Genomic DNA, 22775 nt, shown 5'->3' on the forward strand with positions numbered 1-22775 from the left:
AACTCAGGATTGTGGTGGACATGCCAAATTTCCTCAGTCTTCTCAGGAAGTACAGTCTCCTTTGGGACTTCTTCATAATTTGTTGGGTGTTCTGAGACCAGTTGAGGTCCTCGCTGATGTGTGTGCCAAGGAACTTGAAGGTTTTCACCCTCTCCACCTCAGTCTCATCAATAAACAGGGGTCTATGCGGCTCCTTTTCCCTTGTTCTTGGGTTGATGATCATCTCTTTGGTCTTATGTGTATTCAGAAGGAGATTGTTATCACGACACCAAGCTATGAGGTCCGCCACCTCTCTTCTGTATGATGTTTCAACACCACCAGTGATCAGGCCGATGACTTCAGTGTCATCCGCAAATTTAATGATGCTGGTGTTGTTCTGGGAGGCCACGCAATCATAGGTGAAGAGCGTGTAGAGGAGTGGACTCAGCACACACCCCTGTGGGGTCCCAGTGCTCACAATTCTTGAGCTGGATGTGCAATTGTGGACTCTGACTGACTGGGGCCTGCCTGTTAGAAAGTTAAACACCCAGTTACAGAGGGAGGGAGACAGGCCAAGTGTGAGGAGCTTATTTGTGAGTTTGTGGGGGCAGACTGTATTAAAAGCAGAGCTATAGTCTATAAATAGCATTCTGACATATGTGTCCTGGCCCTGTAGGTGAGAAAGGGCTGTGTGGATGGCAGTGTTGACTGCATCATCCGTGGACCGGTTCTGGCGGTATGCAAACTGTAGAGGGTCCACAGTGGCCGGGATGCTCTTTTTGATGTGGGTCATGAGTATTCTTTCAAAGCACTTCATTACAATAGGAGTGAGTGCTATAGGACGATAGTCATTCAAGCAGGTCACGTTGCTCTTCTTGGGTACGGGCACTATGGTGGTGGACTTAAAGCAGGTCGGTACAGATGCTTGTGCAAGCGACAGGTTAAATATGTCAGCAAGCACATCAGCTAGCTCTGATGAGCAAACCCGAAGTGCACGGCCTGAGATGTTGTCTGGGCCTGCTGCTTTTTGTGGGTTTGTTTTGTTCAGAACCCTGCGCACATCAGCTGATGTCACCATGAGAGGTGAGTCCTGTGTGCTCCCCAAGTCCAGCCACCCTCTCTGCAGTGTAGTTCTCTGAATTCTTGTATTCAGTCTTTTTATTTCTGTATTTTATATGCCATTCATTCATGTGGTATCATGTAGGTATAAGTTCCAACTTACACAAAAACTTGACTTCCAAGGCGTGGCAGGAACGGCACTCATACGACTGAGGGCCTCCTGTATGTTGAATTAGCATGCTAATGCTAAAAACAGAGCTAACACCAAAGTAATGTGTTTGTGGCATCCCAAACATAAAGGCAGGCATATAAAAACACACAACGCCTTTGTACATTTGAAATCCGAATAAATGTAAGGTTCTCTGTCACAGGTTGCTGTGCTCAACAACACAATGAAGTTGTTGCTCTTGGCTTTAAGTGTCGCCCTGCTCTTCACGGCTGGTGAGTGTGCAGCGGTTCACCTTTACTGCACAACAGACTGAAGTCCAAGGCGGTATACGATTTAAATGAGTTCAGTGGGTTAGTGAGGTGTTGAGTATAAAGCCGGGCTTGCCTGTGCAACAAAGGTGGCTCTCTTTTAAAGCAGCTATATCACCATGGTAACTTGGGCTGAACTCATAACCTGGTCCCTACGAGGTTATGATGAAATTCTCTATAAAAGATATAGATTTTCACGTGAGGGAGTGCGTTACATTTGCTCACTTTTTGAGTTGAGCATCCGGAATAAAATGCAATATGAAATGTGAATAATTAGGTCAGTGTTTGCAGATGTATGCTGTATGTCACAGCAGTTCTTGGATGAGTACACAGCCTGTTAGTCTTCTTATATTACAATGTTTGCTGGAGGAAGAAGCACTCTGAGGCAACAAAACACTTCTTTATTCTCACAAATAAAACAAAATGGTCGCAACGTTAAATGTTGCCACAAAACATGTCAACACTGCCACCTCGTGGTCAGCATGAGGTACAGCTTTCTAGAATTCATACAGTAAAATATAAAAACAATGCAGTATAGACATATTTCAAAGATGAAAAAAGACAGTTGTTGCTCCAATTTATTAATCTTTTAAATGGATAAGTGTTAATATTGTCAGAGTTGCACAATGTTGAGCTTTGATAAATGGAAAGACTAGTAGGGTATAGTTAGTATAATAATCATTGTTAACTTACACATTTACACCCTCAGCGTTATTCTGCTGGTGGTCCTCCCTTGCTCTATTGCCGGCAACACTGTTGCTGTTGGCAGTGATAATCTTTCTGAACTCCTCGTAACGCTCCATAATAATAACTTTCTCATCATGTGTAAAATACAATGGCTGGGATCACTTCACTTTTGAGCGGCAGTAGAATAACATAACATCAAACGCCCCCGCGTGTGAACACGCGCTGAGCACAAAGCCAAGAACTGGACTTGACAAAGTAACTTGAAAACCACCACTGCAGTACCATTTAACTTTGTTTGGGGAACTTAGGTTTTGTTGACCTGCATCTTGAGCACAAAGCCCGGGTTTGTTGAGCCACTTTTGCAGTATAACCCCCAAATAGACAAGAATGGCCGTTGTTCAAGAAAACACAATAAAACAGGGGCAATGACTACATTTTTGCTTCCACAAGTGAAGGGCTTCGGTGCATGGAGTGTTTTTATGCACAAGGGCACAATGACTGTATAAATATTGCGGTGCCGTGTGGACCACATTATCAATACTGTAGTGAATCCCAATACACAAAAGATGGTGAGTTTATTATAACATCATCTTTTAATTCAATCATAACTCTGTATTCTTTACTGCTAATCACGCCAAATGCTGGTCAATCCATGAAATACAGTGTAATCTTGGTAGTCCAACTTCTTTGAATTGCAGCTAAAATGGGAAGGCAAATAATGTGGTCCAAAAGTGATCCAAAAATTCCAAATGACATTGGGTGTGGTTATGTCACATCATAGCAGTGCTGCTGTTAATAATAATGTCATAATGCCAATGCTGTTTTCCTCTCTCTGTCAGACCGACTAGTGCGGAAGTGCATGACTGAGGAGGAGTGTGAGATATATACACGGTTTGCTTTCAAGAGCAAACCCTGCTGCAAAGGCGACCTGTGCAATGCCGATGTATAATAAACAGCAGGGGAGGGTCCATGAAGCCCATGAATTTGGGCTCAAACAGCTCCTCCTGGCAGACCAGCTTCTTAGTAGTTTAGAAAGCATTTTAAAAAAGAATAGAAAAATATAAACTTTATATTTGACTGTGTGTGTGTGTGTGTGTGTGTGTAATGCTTCAGCCTCCATGACAACAATGAAGCCATCAGTATTTCTTATGAGGCCGTTGGCTTGATGTGACGCACTCACTTTCATCAACCTTTACATTTGAATGATTCGTTTAATCCATTTTCTATACCGCTTGTCTGCCTATCAATGAACCAGAGAAGACCAAACGACCACGCTGGGCTTATGAACACCACTGTTTATTAAAACAAAAAAATAAAGCTGCTACACACAGTTCCACTAGAATAAAGCAGCGGCACAGCCTGCTCAACGGGAACCACATACAAAATAAAAGTACCCAAAAGGAAGTGATCATTTCTGTCATGCAGCGCATGACTGATTTATCTTCAAATACATATACAGTCAAACCTGTCTTCGCGGCCACCTGTATAGAACGGCCACCTGCCTATAGCAGCCACTGAAAAATCCCCTGCAGAAAATTTACATGTTATAGACCCTGTGTATAGCAGTCACCTGTCTAATGCCCATTTGTATCCCTTGATCAATATCTGATCGCATATAGCGGCCAACATACAGACTCAAGCAGAAGCTTCATGCACGAAAAAGCTTTGTTTTTTAATCAATGAAGCCGTCGTGTGTAGACTTTAATTACTGAGTCATAGCTCAGTCACAATCATTCACAAGATCCACACAAACTATCATAAAAAAAAGCCGTCTCCTTTGGAGCTTGTTGCAGACAGTAACACCGTTTATTTCCTGGTGTGAGACAATGTGCACTGGTCAATACTGTAATGCCGCTTGTTGTGGGGAAGGAGAGACTCACGTCGCCGATGCACTTTAATCGTTTTATTAACAGCGGAGAACACTGCAGGACTTTACATCCACGCCAACATCCACACACTTCCCAACTCTCTCCAAACTCACAGCTAGCACTGAGCCTAGCTCTCCTGCTCGGGACGCCCACCGTCACTTCCCGATGAACTAAAGCTTTAATGACACTCTGCCGTATAAAAAGTAAAATATTAAATCAAACATAACAAGACATTACTAGCACAGCTTTGTTCTGTGGGTCGTGGATAATAACAAGCCTAGTAGTGCTGTACAACTTTTATCCACAGTCCCACAGTGCCTTCTACTGGTCAACATTCAAAATGGCCACCAACCTGTCTATAGAGGCCACCTGTCTATAGCGGCCACTTTTGCAGTCTCCCTCTAGTGGCTGCTATAGACAAGTTTGACTGTATATACATTTCCCCACCATGAGTGTGTTAATGTTAAATCTCTGCACTGTTGATAAAGTTGGTCGAGTGACGACAGACGCCAGGTTACTGCAGTTGCACTTTGTTTTAGTGACGATAGGAACAAAAACAGCAATGCAGTCACAATATGGCTGAATAGTGTAACCCTCTCACATGGAGATCACAAGCAAAAGGGAAGTAGAAAGGTGCGGTCCAAACTTAAAAAGACAGAACTGTCACAATAATTGACAATAAAAAGAGCAGTCATGACATAACAATAGAAACACATCAGGCATTATTTGAACATAGATTATGTGTAATTATATAACAGTAATAACATATTTACAAGACTTAACTGACCCTGTTACATGTGTTCTGTTTGTTTTTGATTACAGATTTTGGAGGTCAAAGTTCGCCTGCCCCCTCATTTTTCAATTGTGCTACATTTCTGCTGTTTTGTGCAATTAAAATGCTCATTTGCGCTGTCATACTTTTTGAGTTATTAAAGATTTAAGCATCTAGATATGACATAATCAGCCCCCAGACATACTCAGAATGAAACCAAAATAGTCTAGTTTTTTACCTAATTTGTGCTTCTTTATTTGAGTTGTTCTTCAACAAGACAGCCAAAAATCACTGGTAAACAGGGATTCCATTCTTATAGCTCTCTGCACTTCGAAAGACGCCATCGTCCAAAATGTGAACATGGCCCACCAGATGACAGTGTATGGACAGTGCTGACTGGCCAGCTGGGAAATAGGATCTCTGGAAAGGTCCTGTAAACATTTGTTACATGAAAGAGAAGGTTACACATATAGTTACAGGCGGGGAGAACTTGCAATCATGTCACCTGCAGAGTTCAAGTGTTTAAAGCATAGGTGTCAAACTCTGGCCCGCGGGCCAAATTTGGCCTGCAGTGTAATTATATTTGGCTCGCGAGGCAATTTCCAATTAATATTAGAGCTGGCCCGCCGGTATTACCCGGCGGCAGCGCTGTAATGCCACATTCACCGCTTATCCTACAAATCCCAGGATGCTCTGTTGTTGTTTTGGCGCATCAAAACAACGCGACAGAGGCAGACACGCCCCCTCCTCTGTGTCAGTAGCGTCTATGGTAGCGGTCATGGATGTATTAAGAAGGTAGTGATCCGTCTTCGTGCACACTCCTTCGGCTAAAACCCCCGGTGGACTCCTCTCCCCCGGACCACACTGCAACCTCAAACTACAGCTGTCACTGTGTTACCCTACCAAGAAATGGCAAAAAGGGCAGAAAATAGAACTTTTTTGGACAGATGGGAGACGGAATATCTGCTTACATATGGAAAAGACAGACCTTTTTGTCTTGTTTGTGGAGCCAACGTGTCAGTGACCAAGGAGTACAATATTAGACGACACTATGAAACAAAACACCAGGACAAATATAAGGACATGGACACGACTGAAAGGAGCCAGAAGGTAAAGGAAATGAAAAGAGCTTTGTTTTCACGGCAGAAAATGTTCACAAAAGCTACAACACGTGAGGCTGCTGTAAAGGCAAGTTATATCGTGGCAGAAGAAATCGCCAAATCAGCTCGACCCTTTAACGAGGAAGAGTTTGTAAAAAAATGCATGATGAAGGTTTGTGACCAAGTGTGCCCAGAGAAGAAGCAAGCCTTTGCAAACGTAAGCCTGAGCAGAAACACAATAGCTGAGCGCACATGCGAGCTTGCCACCAATCTACATGTCCAGTTGATGGAGAAGGGAAAACATTTTGTTTATTTTTCCCTTGCTGTGGATGAGAGCACTGACGCGTTGGATACTGCGCAGCCGTCAGTCTTCGTCCGCGGCGTGGACTCAAATCTCTGTGTTACGAAGGAGCTTTTGGGATTTAAATCCATGCATGGCACAACCACAGGGAAAGAAATCTTTGAGGAGGTTCGCAAATGTGTCAGTGAGATAAACCTGCCACTGATGGTGCGCCAGCGATGAGTGGTAAAAAGAATGGACTGGTGGGCAGGGTTCGTGAAAAGATGCTTGAAGAGAACTGTGCGGGTGAACTGTCTGTTTATCACTGCATTTTACATCAGGAATCCTTGTGTGGTAAAGCGCTAAAGATGGAGGATGTTGTGAGCAAAGTAACACAAGTTGTTAACTTCATTAGAGCCAAAGGTCTCAATCATTGGCAGTTTAAGTGTTTTCTGGAAGAGTGTGGTTCAGAACACACAGATGTGTCGTATCACACAGAGGTGAGATGGTTAAGCCGCGGAAAAGTGCTGTACAGATTTTTCGAACTGTGTGAAGAAATATGTCAGTTTCTGAAAAGCAAAGGGAAGGACACAGCAGAGCTCCGGGAGCAAAAGTTTCTGTGTGAGCTCGCCTTTCTGTGTGACATCTTAAGCCACCTCAATGCGCTGAACCTACAGCTGCATCATCACAGATATGTATTCGTCAGTGAGAGCTTTTACAACTAAGATGTGCCTGTGGGAGAAGCAGATGCTACAAGCGCACTTTGGCCATTTCCCCTGCTGCCAAACCATAAAAACGCACATCTCTACCGCCGTGTGTGCACAGTTTGCTGAAAAGCTCAGTGTGCTTGGCGCTGAGTTTAGCCGGCGATTTGGCGACTTTGATGTCCAGAAACTTTGATTTGATCTGCTTAGTAATCACTTCGCAGTTGATGTGGAAAAAGCACCAACCAAGCTCCAGATGGAGCTGATTGAACTCCAGCGTAATGCAACGCTGAAGTCAAAGTTTGATGCTGTCGGGGCCGCACAGTTTCCGCAGTTCATCCCTGACACGATGCCTCAGCTCCGCACTGAAGCTGCTCAATTGCTCTCCATGTTTGGTAGCACTTAGTTATGTGAGCAACTTTTCTCCTCAATGAAGATGATGAAAACGTCACAGGAGACGTCTGACTGACGAACACCTTTGTTCGATAATGAAGGTTTCCTCAGCTCAAACCCTGAGCCCCGACACCCAAGAAAAGATGCCAGGTGTCTGGCTTGGGCACATCAGAGTAGATCATTGTGTCGCAAAATGAGCAGTAAATACATTTTCTATGCACTTTTTCTTGCTACTCCAAGGCCTGAATGGTTGATTTATTCACAGTTATGTTTTTTATTTTCAAAATTATTAGCCTGTGTAAGAAGCTAATTTTGACATTTATCTCAGAAGGCTGCAAATAGAAAGGAGGTGTTCAATTTTTATTTAAATTTTATTTAATATGCCATTGATATGTTTTATTATTATTATTATTATTACTACTATTGTTATTATTAGTAGTATTAGCAACTCGATTTTGCACACCTGTATATTTAAGTTATATAAGCCTTGCTTGTTCAATATTCATTGTTAAATCAGAACAAATGGTTCCATACTAAAAAGGTTCATTTGTTCAACTTAAAATTTTGGCCCACTGTAAATTTGAGTTTGACACCCCTGATTTAAAGTGTCAACATGCACCTTTTTTTGTGCCCAGAGCCCGATCTGCTTTATGAAGTACATTGGTTTATTGTCAACAGTTTCACATTATAGTTCCAATGACACACTACCGTATTTTCACGACCATAAGGCGCACTTAAAAGTCTTACATTTTCTCCAAAAATGGACGGGGCGCCTTATAATGTGGTGCGCCTTGTGTGTGCACCAAGTTCCAAAAATCTGTTAATGTTATTGTGTTACTTTGATGAGCGTTCCGCTTGACTGACTGGAAGCATTTCCTGCCAACATGCTACTCATATAGACGAAAGGCAGATGTGACTGAGGACAGCATGTGGACGTTAAAGGGGTAAGGCTGGGTGCGAAAGAGGACGCTAAAGGCACGCCCCCAGTAGGTCGTATTTAGTGCCAGTTTGTGCATTGTGCAAAACAACATCGGTTTGGCTAAGGACTCTCGAAAATGCCACCTACAAAGAGACAGGCTTATGAAGCACAGTTTAAACTGCAAGCTATCAGTTATGCAGAAGAACATGGGAACATGGGAACAGCCGCAAGAGAATTGAAGAGCAACGAAATGGTGCCATCTATCGATCCGGGCAAGGACTACCGTGGCGCAGTAACTCCTACTGCAGTAAAACAAAATCCCGACAAACACATCCAGCCCAACCACATCTCCAACATGGACGAGGTGAGGTGCCGCTCACTTTCGATATCACAGTGAACCACACTGTAGAGAAAAAGGGGACCAGCACGGTAGCGATACACACAACGGGGTATGAGAAGTCGGCTTTTACTGTTGTGCTTGGTTGCTATGGTAATGGACAGAAACTGCCACCTATGGTGATTTTTAAGAGGAAGAGGCTACCTAAAGAAAAGTTTTCCAGCCGGAGTCATTGTTGAGACCAATCAAAAGGGCTGGTTGGATGAGGAGGAAATGGCTGAGTGGCTGAGTGACGTGTACGGAAAGACACCGGATTTTTTTTCCCCACGCGTCACCGTCCCTGCTGATCTGTGACTCCATGCGTGCCCATCTCACAGCCCCTGTGAAAAACCAAGTGCAGCAAATGAACTTGGAGCTTGCCATCATTCCGGGAGGCTTGACGAAGGGAACGCCATGGATGACAAATAGCGAACACAGCTTCACTAAGACTGGGAGGCAGCGCCGGATGAGTTACGCCACAATTTGTGAATGGATTGTGTATGCTTGGGCTAACGTGTCTGCTTGCACTGTTGTTCGAGCTTTCGCAAAAGCCAGCATCATTTCTGAGGAGCCGCACGGCAACGAGACTGACTCTGACAATGACGAGAGGGAACCTGGCGTGTTTGATGGAGAATTTACCCCGCTGTTCATTTGGGATACAGAAGATGAGGACTTTGATGGATTTGTGGATGAGGATTGATCAAAAATTACGTGAGTACATTAAGTACTTCAATAAAGTACAACCGAACTCAGTTTTGCTCCCGCTGCCTTTTGAAAAACATACGATAGCATGCATGCTAGTTTATGTTTTAGCATGCATGCATTCTAGCGTATTGTAGCATCGCTGGGAGCATGTCCTGTTCTCCAGCGTACTTTGCGGTAGTGTTTTGGTGCAAATGCTCTTAAAGTTACATGTTTGAGCTACATAGTTGTTAGTTATTGTTCTGCACAAATAGCGGTAGTGTCTTGTCTGTTTTTGTCTATCTGCTCCACTGCTGTGTGATGTTTTTAGTTGTACACCATGACTGAGACTTTTGTGTTGAGCGATGACCTTCCACGATGTCCAGTGGGTTTGATAAACTGTATGAGAGATCTGTTCTTAATCTGTCCACAGAAATAAAGCACTAGCGCTTCCTCACTGACTATTGAGCGCCCGTATGTTTGACTGCCTGCACCCAATAATACGTTGCGCCTTATATATGTATTAAATATTTTTTGCATGTACCGTCATTTCCGGTGTATAAGTCACACCAGTCTTTAAGCCAAAACCTCTAAATTTAGAAAGAAAAATAAAATGTCATATCGTGGCTCGCACCAGGCAGCTCTTTATTGACAGGGGCCAATAAGTTGTGAGAAAACTCATAACGAGCCTGCCAACCAATTGGAAATCGCAGGAGGTCAATACTCAATATAACAGTCTGACTCAAGGTGTCATCTTACAAAGAAGACTAACATCATCACACAGCAACTTGACACTCAAAAGTAAATATACAAGATAAGTACCAAAATGAGACTAAAATAAACAGCTATTTTAACTTTTACCCATAATGCATTACCCCCAGCAGAGCAGTTAATTGGGCAATGGCAGCCATGCCACCAGAGGGAGCTCATGAGCGCCCTCTGGTGGCATACCACGTGTGGTGTCAAGAGACACTTCAAAAAACAGCTTTAAGCACATACTATGCAACCAAAGAGTTTTTCTCCTCATTGCTTTCTTATGTGTGACACCATATGTGACTTTTGAAAGACTCTTTCACCACAAACAGAACAACCAAAAGGTTTTTCTCCTGCGTGTGTCATGTGATGAGTCAAACTGGTTTTGCAAGAATAGTTATGACCACAAACTTAGCAACTGAAGGGTTTGCTTTGTGTGTCCGCATGTGTCGAGTCAAATGATACTTCGAAGAAAACCTTTTAGCACACACTGTGCAACTGAAGGGGTTTTCTCCAGTGTGCGTCCGCATGTGTCGAGTCAAATGACACTTGGAAGACAAGCTTTTCTCACACACTGAGCAAGTAAAGGGTTTTTCTCCTGTGTGTATTGGCATGTGTTGAGTTACATCAGATTTATAAGTAAACCGTTTGAAACACACTGAGCAACTAAATGGTTTTTCTCCTGTGTGGGTCCGCATGTGTTGAGTCAAACACCACTTCCTTGAAAAGCTTTTAGCACAAACTGAGCATGTAAAGGGTTTTTCTCCTGTGTGCGCCCGCATGTGTCGACTCAAATAACACTTCCAAGAAAAGGTTTTTGCACACACTGAGCAACTAAAAGGCTTTTCTCCTGTGTGCGTCAGCATGTGTTGAGTCAAACCCCACTTTGAAGAAAAGCTTTTCACACATAATGAGCAACTAAATTGTTTTCTACCTGTCTCCTTTTTAGAGCATTCAGAGGTTTTGTTGTCAGTGTGAGTCCTCATATCACCTTCACAGTCTGTATCGCTGCTCAAAGGTTCTTGGCTGTCGTCTGAGTCTTCATCCTCAGAAGAGTGTGATGTTGTGTCGGACTCGTCACTATCTGATCGTGGAGCTACAAGGCTGTCTGCTTGTGATCCTCGACAGTGGTCTCCATCAGCCTCTGTTGTCATGTGTTGTGAGCTGGTGCTGCCTCTGTTCTCCTCACTTGGACTGTGATGAAGCTGTGTGGACTCAGGTGGTTTGTCTTCATGGTCTTCAGTCTTCACAGAGAAACCAGTCTGTGGCAACTTGGTGAGATCAGCCTCCGCTGACCCTTGAGGAAGCTGTCTCTCCTGAGTGACCCAGAGTTCCTCCTCTTCCTGTTTCACACAGGGGGGCTGGAGATCCTCCTGCTTCAAAGTGGAGCTCCCCCACTGCGGCTGAGGGGGACGTTCTTCTTGATGACCAATCATCTGCTGGACATGTGAAGGACACAACCAACGTAAGGACTCAGGTGGTTTGTCTTCATGGTCTTCAGTCTTCACAGAGAAACCAGTCAGTGGCAACTTGGTGAGCTCAGCCTCCTCCGACCCTAGAGGAAGCTGTCTCTCCTGAGTGACCCAGAGTTCCTCCTCTTCCTGTTTTACATAGGGAGGCTGGAGATCCTCCTGCTTGAAAGTGGAGCTCCCCAACTGCGGCTGAGGGGGACGTTCTTCTTGATGACCAATCATCTGCTGAATGTGTGAAGGACACAACCAACGTAAGGACTCAGGTGGTTTGTCTTCATGGTCTTCAGTCTTCACAGAGACACCAGTCAGTGGCAACTTGGTGAGATCCTGCCCAAGGAGACACTCTCCATGCTGAGTGGTCCAGAACTCCTCGTCTTCCTCTTCAATGTGGGGGGGCTGTGGCTCCTCCTGTTTCAAAGTGGAGCTCCCCCACTGCGGCTGAGGAGGACGATCTTCTTGATGACCAATCATCTGCTGAATGTGTGAAGGACACAACCAACGTAAGGACTCAGGTGGTTTGTCTTCATGGTCTTCAGTCTTCACAGAGACACCAGTCAGTGGCAACTTGGTGAGATCCTGCCCAAGGAGACACTCTCCCTGCTGAGTGGTCCAGAACTCCTCATCTTCCTCTTTAATGTGGGGGGGATGTGGCTCCTTCTGTTTCAAAGTGGAGCTCCTGCCCTGCAGCCGAGAGAGGTGTTCTTCTTGATGACCAATCATCTGCTGGATGTCTGCAAAACACAAACCAACACAAGCACACTTTAACTCAGACATGATCCTTAAGATGTTTCTCCTTGAACTCGTTACACACTTCTATGTACTACTACGTGTTTGTATCTTTAGATAAACATTCGTTTCGTGTGTTACTAGTATACTGTAGACAGCTTCCAATGTAATGTAAACAATGGCGACTGGCGGCATCCACATCAAATTACCTTACTGCAACAATCTTGTGGTGGTGTCACATAGATTTTCTGAATTCTGGTGTTTGTGGATGAAACTTGCAGTGAATGATATTCGTCATGTCGCTGCGGAGTGTGGAGCGGAAGACACGTGTGTGCGAGTTGCACTACAGTTGCCATTTAGGTTGGCAACCAAACTTAAAAAGTCGGTCGTGTGACTATCAGGATGCTATAGTATTTTACTGCCATTTACTGTATATTTGCAAACCTTTTGGCTCAGACACTCCTCAACTTGCTCTGTTCATTTGTTACAGCATATTTGGTGGCGCTTCCTCCATGGGGAAAACCCGGAAAGGATGTAATGGTACTGTTATAATTTATTTGAACATGCATACAAGTTACATTAGAATACATCACATATTACAATTCACAGTTCCACATGTCCAAAGCTTACTTAATCCTACCCCCCATCCGTTTTACATCAGCTGCACTACATTTGTTCACTTCCTGTATTCCAAATACACTCTTCTTGTTGAATACATCAAAAATTGATGAGATAATGTAATAATGTGATAAATAGTAGAAAAATTTGTATTCACGCTTCAAATTTAGTCAAATTTGATGTCACCGTAACTACTTGATTTGACAGTCCTAATAAATAATATGAAATCGACATTATGGACAAAACATAGTTTGCTAATAGGTGAGTAATGACAATGAATAAAAAAAGAAGAGTAAGTCATAAGTGTGGTAGTGATTAGACATAGCATTGACAAATGAAATAGAACAGAACATAGTTGGATCATGCTGTTGGCGTACTGGCAATGTACTCACAAAAGAAGAAAGAGTAATAAGTGACAAGAATGAAGAGTTAGTAGTGAGTATTGTAGTGTTCAGACATAGCACTGTATGTACAGTGGACTCTTCTTCCTTATACTTTACAAACATAACCTGCTTGTATTGTTTCTTGAAATCACTCATCTGAGTGCTTCGTTTGAGTTCCTTGCTCAATCCGTTCCATAATTTAATTCCACATACTGAAATGCTGAAGGTTTTTAAGCGTTCGTCTTGCGTATACTGTATATGTTTTCAGTTTACTTTTTACCTAAGGTAATACTTCTCCTCTCTTGTTGAGAAGAATTGTGTGACATGTTTAGGTAGCAGATTAACGTTTGCTTTGTTACGTGCAGTCAGGCAGAGATCCCAATATGCAGAGCCAGACACAATCCAGGTAAAAATAATATCTTTAATCTTGTTGAACAGGAACCAAGTAACAAACAAATAGCAAAAACTTCTGAGTCCAAACTGAGGTAGAACGGTGCAACTAAGGTAGTAAAACAAAAAGGCACCGTGGAAAAAGGAAACAACTCACTGATGAGCAGACGGCGTCACAGGAGGCAAGGAGCACGTGGAACAGACTTTGAAAGGACACAGCAATCTTAAGGCAAAGAGCACAGGAGCAAACAAACTGGTGTATCACAGGCAGCATGCAAACCAGTAGTACAATCCCACGTCCTCCTCCTGCAGCCATGTGGCTTAAGAGCCCTTGATGACCAAGTGGCTACAGGTGTGCCTCGTGGCGCCGCCCACTCAAGGAGTGAAGGGATCTACAGAGAAGCACACAGGTCAAAAGGTGACAACACCAAAATGAAACAAACCTAACATGCTTTATGCATAATAATATAGCTGTTTGAAAATCAACTAGATCATCAAATTATAATAATGTGATTTTAGAAAGAGAATTTGTATGTTGTCTATACGCAGCGTTACGTATTATCCTAACTTATCTTTTTTTTTTTTTGCAGTATCTTTAGCGAGTGAAGTGTACTTTGGAATGACCTTTGATCAAGGACGAATTTTGCTTTATTCAATACTGATGTATTCTCGCCACTTTATGTTGTATACTTTTAATGTGAGATTTCCCGCTCATCTTTTCATCTATAATGACCCCCAGAAATTTGTTTTACTTCACCCTTTCGATTTCCAATCTATCAATTTGTATTAGCGTAAAAGTATCCTTTCTGCCATTACCAAACAGCATTAAAAGTTAGTTTTACTTTGGTTCCATGATAGTCTGTTTTTAATCAAACCATCTTTTTAGTATAGTCACTTCATTTGTCACTTTTTTTTATTAGCTCTTGTGTACTGTCTCCAGAACAGAAGGCAGTAGTATCGTCTGCAAGTAACCCTAGCTTCAGGTCTTCGTGGCTTTACAGATGTCATTTAAAATAAATTGAACAGTTTTGGTCCAAGTTTCTGACATTGCCATTACTTTGAAGGGTTCCTTGAATCGATTCAAATATTGTCCAATATTGTTATCATTTGCATCCATGCTTCTGCTGTTTATGTGGATAACAGACAACGTATTGTCGATATCAAGATTACTATTGTATTGTTCTTCGGTGTAGTAATACTTGTAGCAGTTGTTTCTGATATGAGTAAAAATGTTTGTGTCTGGATCTATGTCTTTTTCCAAGTCCAGTTGTTTGTGTTCTGGAAGGTAAAAGGTGTCCAGTTGTAGAACTTTGTCTGTACGAGCATATTGGGAGCCCACAGTAGACAATAGTTGGCTCAATATAGTAGAGCCACGACAGTCCTTATTGGCTAAGGGAGAACCCGCCCATTGTGTTCTGCGTCGTGATTGTGTAAACCATTGTCAATCAATCGCCTTTGTGCCGTTTCCTGTTGTGGTCAATGGTTGCTAGCAAACTAGCTAACTGTGTGAGCTGCTTGTTAACTGCCAATAAACAATAGAAGAGGAAGAAGCTAACCAGCTAAATCAATCTTTGGTTCAAAGAGTAGGACGATGAGGACGACGACGGCAGGAGCAATATGTTTTAACAAGGATACAAAAACACAACGGCCGAACGGCGCCAAGACGAGGCAAGGTCAGAGGCGTGATTACGCGTGAGGCACTTATAGTAATAATTTTTTGTGTCCAACCTAGTAGACTGATCATTAAAATTCAAAGAAATTTCAACTTTGAGGGAAATGTGAGAAAATGTTAATGCCTGTCTGCGAAAAGTGTATAAAGTGCATTGTGAGGACTTTCACAGCCTTAAAACATATAATTGGAAACAAATAAGGTTGGCTACTTCACGGACCTCACTTATTGCGGGCTATTTTGGGAAGCTACCCCCCCCACGATAAACGAGGGAACACTGTACTACAAACCTAAACTACATTTTCAGGTGTGCCTTAAATCTTGTGGTTATTAATTAAACAGTCATATGTCACATGTTAGGGTAGTTTGATAGAATGCAGGGGTGTGGTGTCAAAAGTGGGGGCTGGGGGCCATTTGCGGCCTACAGCACATTCTAAAACTATAATTTAACAAGAAAACTACAAAGGAAAAAAACTGCAAAAATTGAGAAATGTGCAGTCATTTTAAAAGAATCAAATCAAAATATGAAACAAAAAAAGTTGCACTCTGACGAGAAAAAGTCGTACTTTTAAAGAATGATGTAATATTAAGAGGGAAAATTATGTCATGTACAGTAGCAGCATGAAGTTGAAATATAAAAGAAAAATATGTTGTACTATTATGAGAAACTTAAAAGAAAATAAAAAATTGGGTTGCGAAATAGGATAACGAATAAAATTAGAATAAAGCAGAAATATTATGGGAACGCAGTCATAATTACAAGAAAAGAACATTTACAAGACGTTTAAATAGTTGGAAAATTACGGTCATTTTACGAGATTAAAGTCAAAATATTAGGAGAAAAAAAAATTGTATTCGAACAAGAAAAAAGGTCACAATTTTATGAGGAAAAATAATATCATTTTGGTAATATAGAACTGAAATGTTCAAGAAAAATGTTACTTTTTGAAACACAGTTGGCATTTCTTGAAAATTAGGTTGGGGGAAAAAGTTGTAATATGACAATAAATTCAAAATATGATGGAAATACATGGACGGAAGGGGATGGACTTTCACTTGTATAGCGCTTTTCAACCTTGAAGGTACTCAAAGCGCTTTGACACTGTTAGCACATTTACCTACTGATGACGCAGCATCAGGAGCAACTGGGGGTACAATATCTTGCCAAGGATACATGACATGATCACGGGAGGACGGAGGATCGAACTTTTTTTTCGTATTTACAAAAAGCACAACTTTTTCTTAAGAAATTGGAACAACTAAATGTACAAAGTGAAAAATGTTCAATCCAATATATTCGACGTACTCCAGGATGAACAATTTACATAGCAACAAGATAAAATAAACTACATAATTACAGGACTGGATAAGGACAACATACGTAATGAGACAGACACTCAAAGTGTCCTACAAACTATTGTCGACATTATTGTCAAAATTATTTTGAGACTTTTTTATCAATGAATATTATGTTGTTTATTTTATTTTATTTAAAGGCTCTTGGCATTTTACTTTTACTTTTAGTAAATGGGATTGGTTGAGGGCCTACTGATGAAAAATAGCCTTTTGGCTAAAATTTTGCCATACTGACAAAAATTAATTAATAAATTTACATGCACTGTCCCTGTAAAAAAATAAAAATAAAATACAATGTAAAATACTCTTGAGAATTCATTTTTATTTATTGTGCGATTAATTAATTTTAAATTTATTTTTATGAAATGAATTTATTGATTATCGTGACAGGACTAGTTACTGCTTGTCCATAACGCTCTTGAAGAGTAACTGTGATGATTCCTCAACCTTGTGTAAATGTGATATATTGGTTGTAATTATGTTCCACATTGTTACATTTTTGAAAGCTAAAGGTAAATTTGCAAAAATTACATTTATAGTTGATGGCACCAGCCATGAAATACGAGCTCGCAGCTCAGCCTCATTCCCAGAAGTGACGTCATCGGGGTGACACCTCTCAGCTAAAGCAGAGTAAACAAATGCTTCTAACAAATGTACAGTAGATCGACTTGGTTCCGTATATTTTTCATCAAAATAGTGGTCATGCCAAAATGTTGTGCTGCTGCTGGATGTTCACAGTCCCCGAGTGATACTGTTACGTTTTTTTTTGTTCTAAAAAAGTAAGGTTTAAGACAACATGGACAAAGTAAGTTCAGAGAACGAGAGACAGATGGACGCCACCTCCAGTTCTGTTCTTCACAAGAAGCGTTTGGCTTGAAAGTATGGTGTGGACGCATTTTGAAAAAGGATGCTGACCAACCGATACACAGGAAAAAAACAAGACAACAAAGAACGACCTCTTTGTCAAACTTGGCACGTCATGTCTTGTTTACATAATGTCTTCTAAACACTATCCCACAATAGTGACAAGGCTGCAAAGTATTATACATGTTATACAAACATCTTTTCACAGCAGTATGTTTTCTATGGCGGGCGGGGGCATTGATTGCGGCGAAAATTCATCCTCGACAAGCTGCCACATACGTATACAATCAAACAGGCTATAAAAAGTCCTTTACGCTCATGAAGACTCCGATTTAAAACAATAATTGAAGGATAAGCAACTCCAGAGTAATTTACACTTTACATTCTGTGTTTTGGAAGCAACGGATATTCATACTCATGTCTTAAGGCTTAAGTCCGTGTTCTTCTAGTTCTTAATCACTGTAAGCATCATCTGTCCCGCACATAGCCATGTTTGTTTACCGGAACGATAGTACCCGGATGGAAGTCAAAAATACAGTACAGTACGCGCTGCTATTCGCCGCTCCCAGAGTTTCCCGAACGTAAACAAACTTGTAGCTGCTCTGCCATTGGCTATCGCCTAAAATCTGGTGCGTATGCGTGTATGCCAGCATGCTCTTCGTGTCCCCGTCCCGCTCTGTAAACAGTCTATGGTACCGCTACGAAGAGCTGTCATTCACAATGGACCCCAAGAAAGACATGCAGAAAAGTGGACAAGGAGAAAAGAAGAGGAAGAGACTTTTTCTGGCCATAGAAACAAAGCAAGAGATAATAGAAAGGTATGAAAAGGGGATGCGTTTGAGTGATCTCGCAAAAGAATATGGCCGTAATATATCTACGATCGGCACGATAATAAAACAAAAGGAAGCCCTAAAAGCTACGGCTCCTCCCAAAGGCTCCTTCCAAAGGCCTCTCTGTCATTTCCAAGAGGAGGTCGGCAGTGAACGATGAGATGGAGAGGTTGTTACTCGTGTGGATAAAGGAGAAAGAGATTGCTGGTGACACAGTGACAAAGGCCATAATTTGCGCAAAGGCAACCGCCATTTTCACTGACATAGTGAAGGAGGATACAGGCGAGGGAAATTCGGCGCAAGGACCACACCAGGAGTTTAAGGCATCGCGTGGGTGGTTTGAGAAGTTTAAAAGGCGGACTGGACTTCACTCTGTTATTCGCCATGGCGAGGCATGTAGCGCCCACCACGAAGCGGCCGGCGAATTTGTACAAAAATTCAAACAATTGATGATCGATGAAGGCTACGTTGCACAGCAAGTTTTTAATTGTGATGAGACGGGCCTTTTTTGGAAAAAGATGCCGCGCCGCACCTTCATTACAATAGAGGAGAAGAAAATGCCAGGCCACAAGCCCATGAAGGACCGCCTTACACTTGCCCTTTGCGCCAATGCCAGCGGGGACTGCAAAATCAAGCCCCTGCTGGTGTACCACTCCGAAAATCCCAGAGCATTCAAGACTCACAAAATATTAAAAGAAAAACTTAAGGTGCTATGGAGGGCAAATGCCAAGGCCTGGGTCACCCGACAATTTTTTGTTGAGTGGGTTAATTTGGTTTTTGGCCCTGCTGTTAAGGAGTACCTGGAGGAGAACAATCTCCCCTACAAGTGCCTCCTCATTCTCGATAATGCCCCTGCCCACCCGCCCAGCCTCGAAGATGATATCCTGGAGGAGTTTTGGTTTATTAAGGTGCTGTACCTCCCACCTAACACCACCTCTATCCTCCAGCCCATGGACCAACAAGTCATTGCAAACTTTAAAAAACTCTACACAAAACACCTGTTCAGGAGATGTTTTGACATCACTGAAAACACCCAGCTTACCCTTCGTGAGTTTTGGAAGGAGCACTTCGACGTTGTTGTTTGCCTCAAGATGATCGACATGGCCTGGCAGGAGGTGACCAGACGTAGCCTTAATGCAGCTTGGAAAAAGCTGTGGCCTGATGCTGTTGCCCCACGAGAAACTGAGGAGTTCGAGGTGGAGAGTGAAGCTGACAAAATTATTTTGCTGGGAAAGGTCATGGGTCTTGAGGTCGATGACGAGGACATTAACGAGCTGATTCAGGAGCACAACGAGGAGCTTTCGACGAAGGAACTGCAGGAATTGGAGGCGATGCAACACACCGCCGTGCAGGAGCAGTTCAGAGACGAGGAGGAGGAGGACGCAGCCATCATTCCATCAGCCCAAATGAAAGACATTTGAGCAAAATTCCATGAAGTCTCGGAATTTGTGGAAAGGAATCACCCGGAAAAAGTGTTGACAAGTCAGGCTATCGCTCATTATGATGATGTCTGCCTCGCGCTTTTCCGACGGATTGTCAAAAGCCCGCAAAAGCAGACGTCATTGGATCAGTTTTTCAAGAAACGCGAGGCAAAAACACTGCTGAGGACCAGCAAACAAAGAGGCCAAAAAGTGACAGTTAAAAGGTAAATTAATATTTTTATTATTTCCTTTATTCTTTGTTTTTTTATTGTTTATTTTTCTTTGTTGTTTATTGTGCGGTAATCTAATTTTAACATGTATTTGTTTCATGTTCTGATGCTCTTTTATGATTTATTTTAAAAAATATCATACTTTTGCGGGCTTGGAACAGATTAGCGCATTTACATTCAAAAGGCGTCTCTACTTACGAAGGTTTCAGGTTACAAAGCTCCTCCCAGAACGAATTAAATTCGTAAGTAGAGGTACAACTGTATATGTATCTGCAAACACAACAAGCTTCTAATCACAGACATGTTAATATGTGCGCGCACAAATTCAAAATAGCCGCCAACTTGTCTATAGTGGCCACTTTTGCCGTTTCCCTTTAGTGGCCACCATAGACAGGTTTGACTGTATTATTTAAAAAATCATGGAGAAACATTTCATCCAAAATTAACGCCTTCATTTACACCATGCAAACATCTGTGACCCTGCCTCTTAAAAGAATCTGAATCGAGAATCGTTGGGATCTTCAATCGAAATGAAACGATGCCCAACCCTATCAACTAGTGAGCATTTTCATCTGCTCAGTGTTACTTCGCTCCTGAAAATATGTTAAAGCAAATTGCTAGCCCACCAGAACCATTAGGATCATGGCTGAACAGGATCCAGAAAGTGTCCACATCTGAACAATAAGTTTCTTGTTAAAACATACAATGACATGTTTGCCCTTTGTAATATAAGTGCTTTTCTTCTAACAATACTTTTTAGCCCCTAACATTCAACAATCCAAAACATATTTTGCTTGGGAACATAACAACGAAAAAAACAATGGTTGAAATTTGCTTTGGTAACTTTCTTTTCCCATATAAGCTGTGACCCTTGTCTTTACATAAGCGGTTGTTTTGCTCTTCCAATTTCTTGATTTGTCTTACACATTCTTGGTTCTACTCAGACTTCAACTCCGCTGTCTTCGTCAAGCTAACAATCATGGCGGTCTTTGTTTACCTTGCTCAACATGGCCGGCTAATTTCAACTGAAATAAACTCTCTTTTCGGGGTTTACGCCTCCAAAAAGACGTTGTTGGAAACTTGAACTCGCTCACCGTTATCTGCAGTTTGGGGCTTTTTCTCCGTTGATGATTTGCTGGGAATTTGTTGCGTTGATTCTCTTCCACCTTCTCTTTGACTGGACGTCGCCATCTTAGCATAGCAGTGGTCCATCTTCTATCTTCACTTCAGATAGCGCTCCAATGCTCCACATTCAACGTTCGTTTCGTGGGCTTTAATAAAGAGAAATGTCTGAGGTTATCATTACAATGTTTGCCGTGAATCTGCAATTGTTTAATCATAAATTTGGAAACCTCTGTCTGGAGCTCAGGAAATCCACAACCATCGATCAGCCCGCCGTCTTCTTCTTTTGGGTTAATGGCGGGTTGCAGCCATGACTGTAAATGTGCACACCGCCACCTACTGTATTGGAGTTGCAATACGGGCGATATGGTTCATGGTTCATGGTTCATGGTTTTAATTCATCCTGAACATGCATATGAGTCAAACAGTACTTTACATTAACTAAAAACACAACCGAGTTTCTACTATACAACCCTGTGTTTTTCAGATATTGTATAAGTGCTCCCTGTGTGTCCTTAACCCTCTCCTGTTTTCCTTAAAATGCCCTCAATATTCCATTCCTTTCTTACTTTATCTTTAATTGCCCTTCCCTGTTCTTACAATGTAATAATAGTCAGACTTGGCCTTTGTTGAAAAAAGGATGTTATTTTAGTTATAAGCTCTTCTTCCTCTGCTCTTTTACATTTATTGAAAAGAGATCACTGTCTAGTAGTTGTTGACAAGTGTGAGTATGCGCTTGGCAGCTAAGAAAATACAAACTTTTACCGTTTTCAGGACTTATTTTACAGAGCTCGGCAGAAATCGTCTACTCACTCGGCTTGGTACGCCCAGTGGGTACGCCCCGCATTGCTAGGCGTTAGCCAGTAGCCTTCGTTCAGCACATGTGTAGACCTACTGTAGCCCGGTAGGGTCAATATTCAAAAGTTCCCAGTTCCAAAATAAATCTACATACAAATATATTCTGTATCATTCTGCAATGCAACTGGGTGAGTGAGGCGACAACAAGCGGCAATAACACAATGACAAGCACTGCCCAGCCAATGATTATTTATTTTTGCTTGCTCAGCCAATCAATTCATTAACAGCGCGTTACGTCGTACATGTCACTGTTTCCAGTTTAGCGTATGCTAATGAAGCAGCGGAGTTAAGAGAGCTGCAGGCTGTTTGCTAACTCGTGTTGTAGCGAAACGAGCGGGCAGTACCTCATCCACACACCAAGCCGCAGAGGTTCTTTTAAGTGGAGGGGAAGAGGTGAATCTGGGTGAGATTTTTTCTTTTTTGAAAAACGTGCTGCAAAGATAAATTAGCAAGTACTAAAGTGCTTTTATTTTAGCTGACCGGATTTACCGGAAACAGGATGTTTTCCGCCGATTTCCCACTGAACTCTATAGTACTGGAAGGGGCGTCCCTGTTGGCCGCATGAAGCCATTGGTCGGCCATCTTGCTTCACCCAAAAAAAGCACACACGCATACACATACATGTATCTTCATTCACTACATTTATTATGTTTCGGTATAAAAATTAACACGAATTAACAAAATTCAATTGAAACAGAGTAAATTTACTAGACCCAAATCTCAAAATTTCCTTCCAGTTTAAGTTTTTTCCTACCTCTATGGTGTGAAATTACAATGCATAAGAAGTC

The 22775-nt window shown here is 42.1% G+C and overlaps 1 protein-coding gene across 3 annotated transcripts; it reads right to left on the minus strand.

The window, feature by feature from the left end:
- Positions 1-1620: 1620 nt before the first annotated feature.
- On the minus strand, positions 1621-21644 carry LOC129180501 (zinc finger protein 79-like). 3 transcript variants are annotated; one of them, XM_054775041.1, is made up of 4 exons: positions 21360-21644; positions 21102-21278; positions 11040-12251; positions 1621-5273 (listed from the first exon to the last, which is right to left on the minus strand). In XM_054775041.1, exons 2-4 carry the CDS (start codon positions 21217-21219, stop codon positions 5131-5133), a joined length of 1473 nt encoding a protein of 490 aa, XP_054631016.1. In that variant the 5' UTR covers positions 21220-21278; positions 21360-21644; the 3' UTR covers positions 1621-5130. The 3 variants fall into 3 exon arrangements, with proteins under 3 accessions (XP_054631016.1, XP_054631015.1, XP_054631014.1); XM_054775040.1 differs by having other exon boundaries at positions 1622-5273; positions 10983-12251; XM_054775039.1 differs by having other exon boundaries at positions 5122-12251.
- Positions 21645-22775: the final 1131 nt, after the last annotated feature.

This window comes from Dunckerocampus dactyliophorus, chromosome 4 (genome assembly GCF_027744805.1).
Source record: "Dunckerocampus dactyliophorus isolate RoL2022-P2 chromosome 4, RoL_Ddac_1.1, whole genome shotgun sequence".
Lineage (NCBI taxonomy): Eukaryota > Metazoa > Chordata > Actinopteri > Syngnathiformes > Syngnathidae > Dunckerocampus > Dunckerocampus dactyliophorus.

What these genes read in the sequence shown, in the direction of transcription:
- LOC129180501 (XM_054775039.1), bottom strand. Translation starts at nt 21,219, where the DNA reads ATGGACCACTGCTATGCTAAGATGGCGACGTCCAGTCAAAGAGAAGGT. An exon ending in GCCCCAAACTGCAGATAACG is followed by an intron (nt 12,252 to 21,101) that starts GTGAGCGAGTTC and finishes TGTGTTTTGCAG; the next exon opens with ACATCCAGCAGATGATTGGT.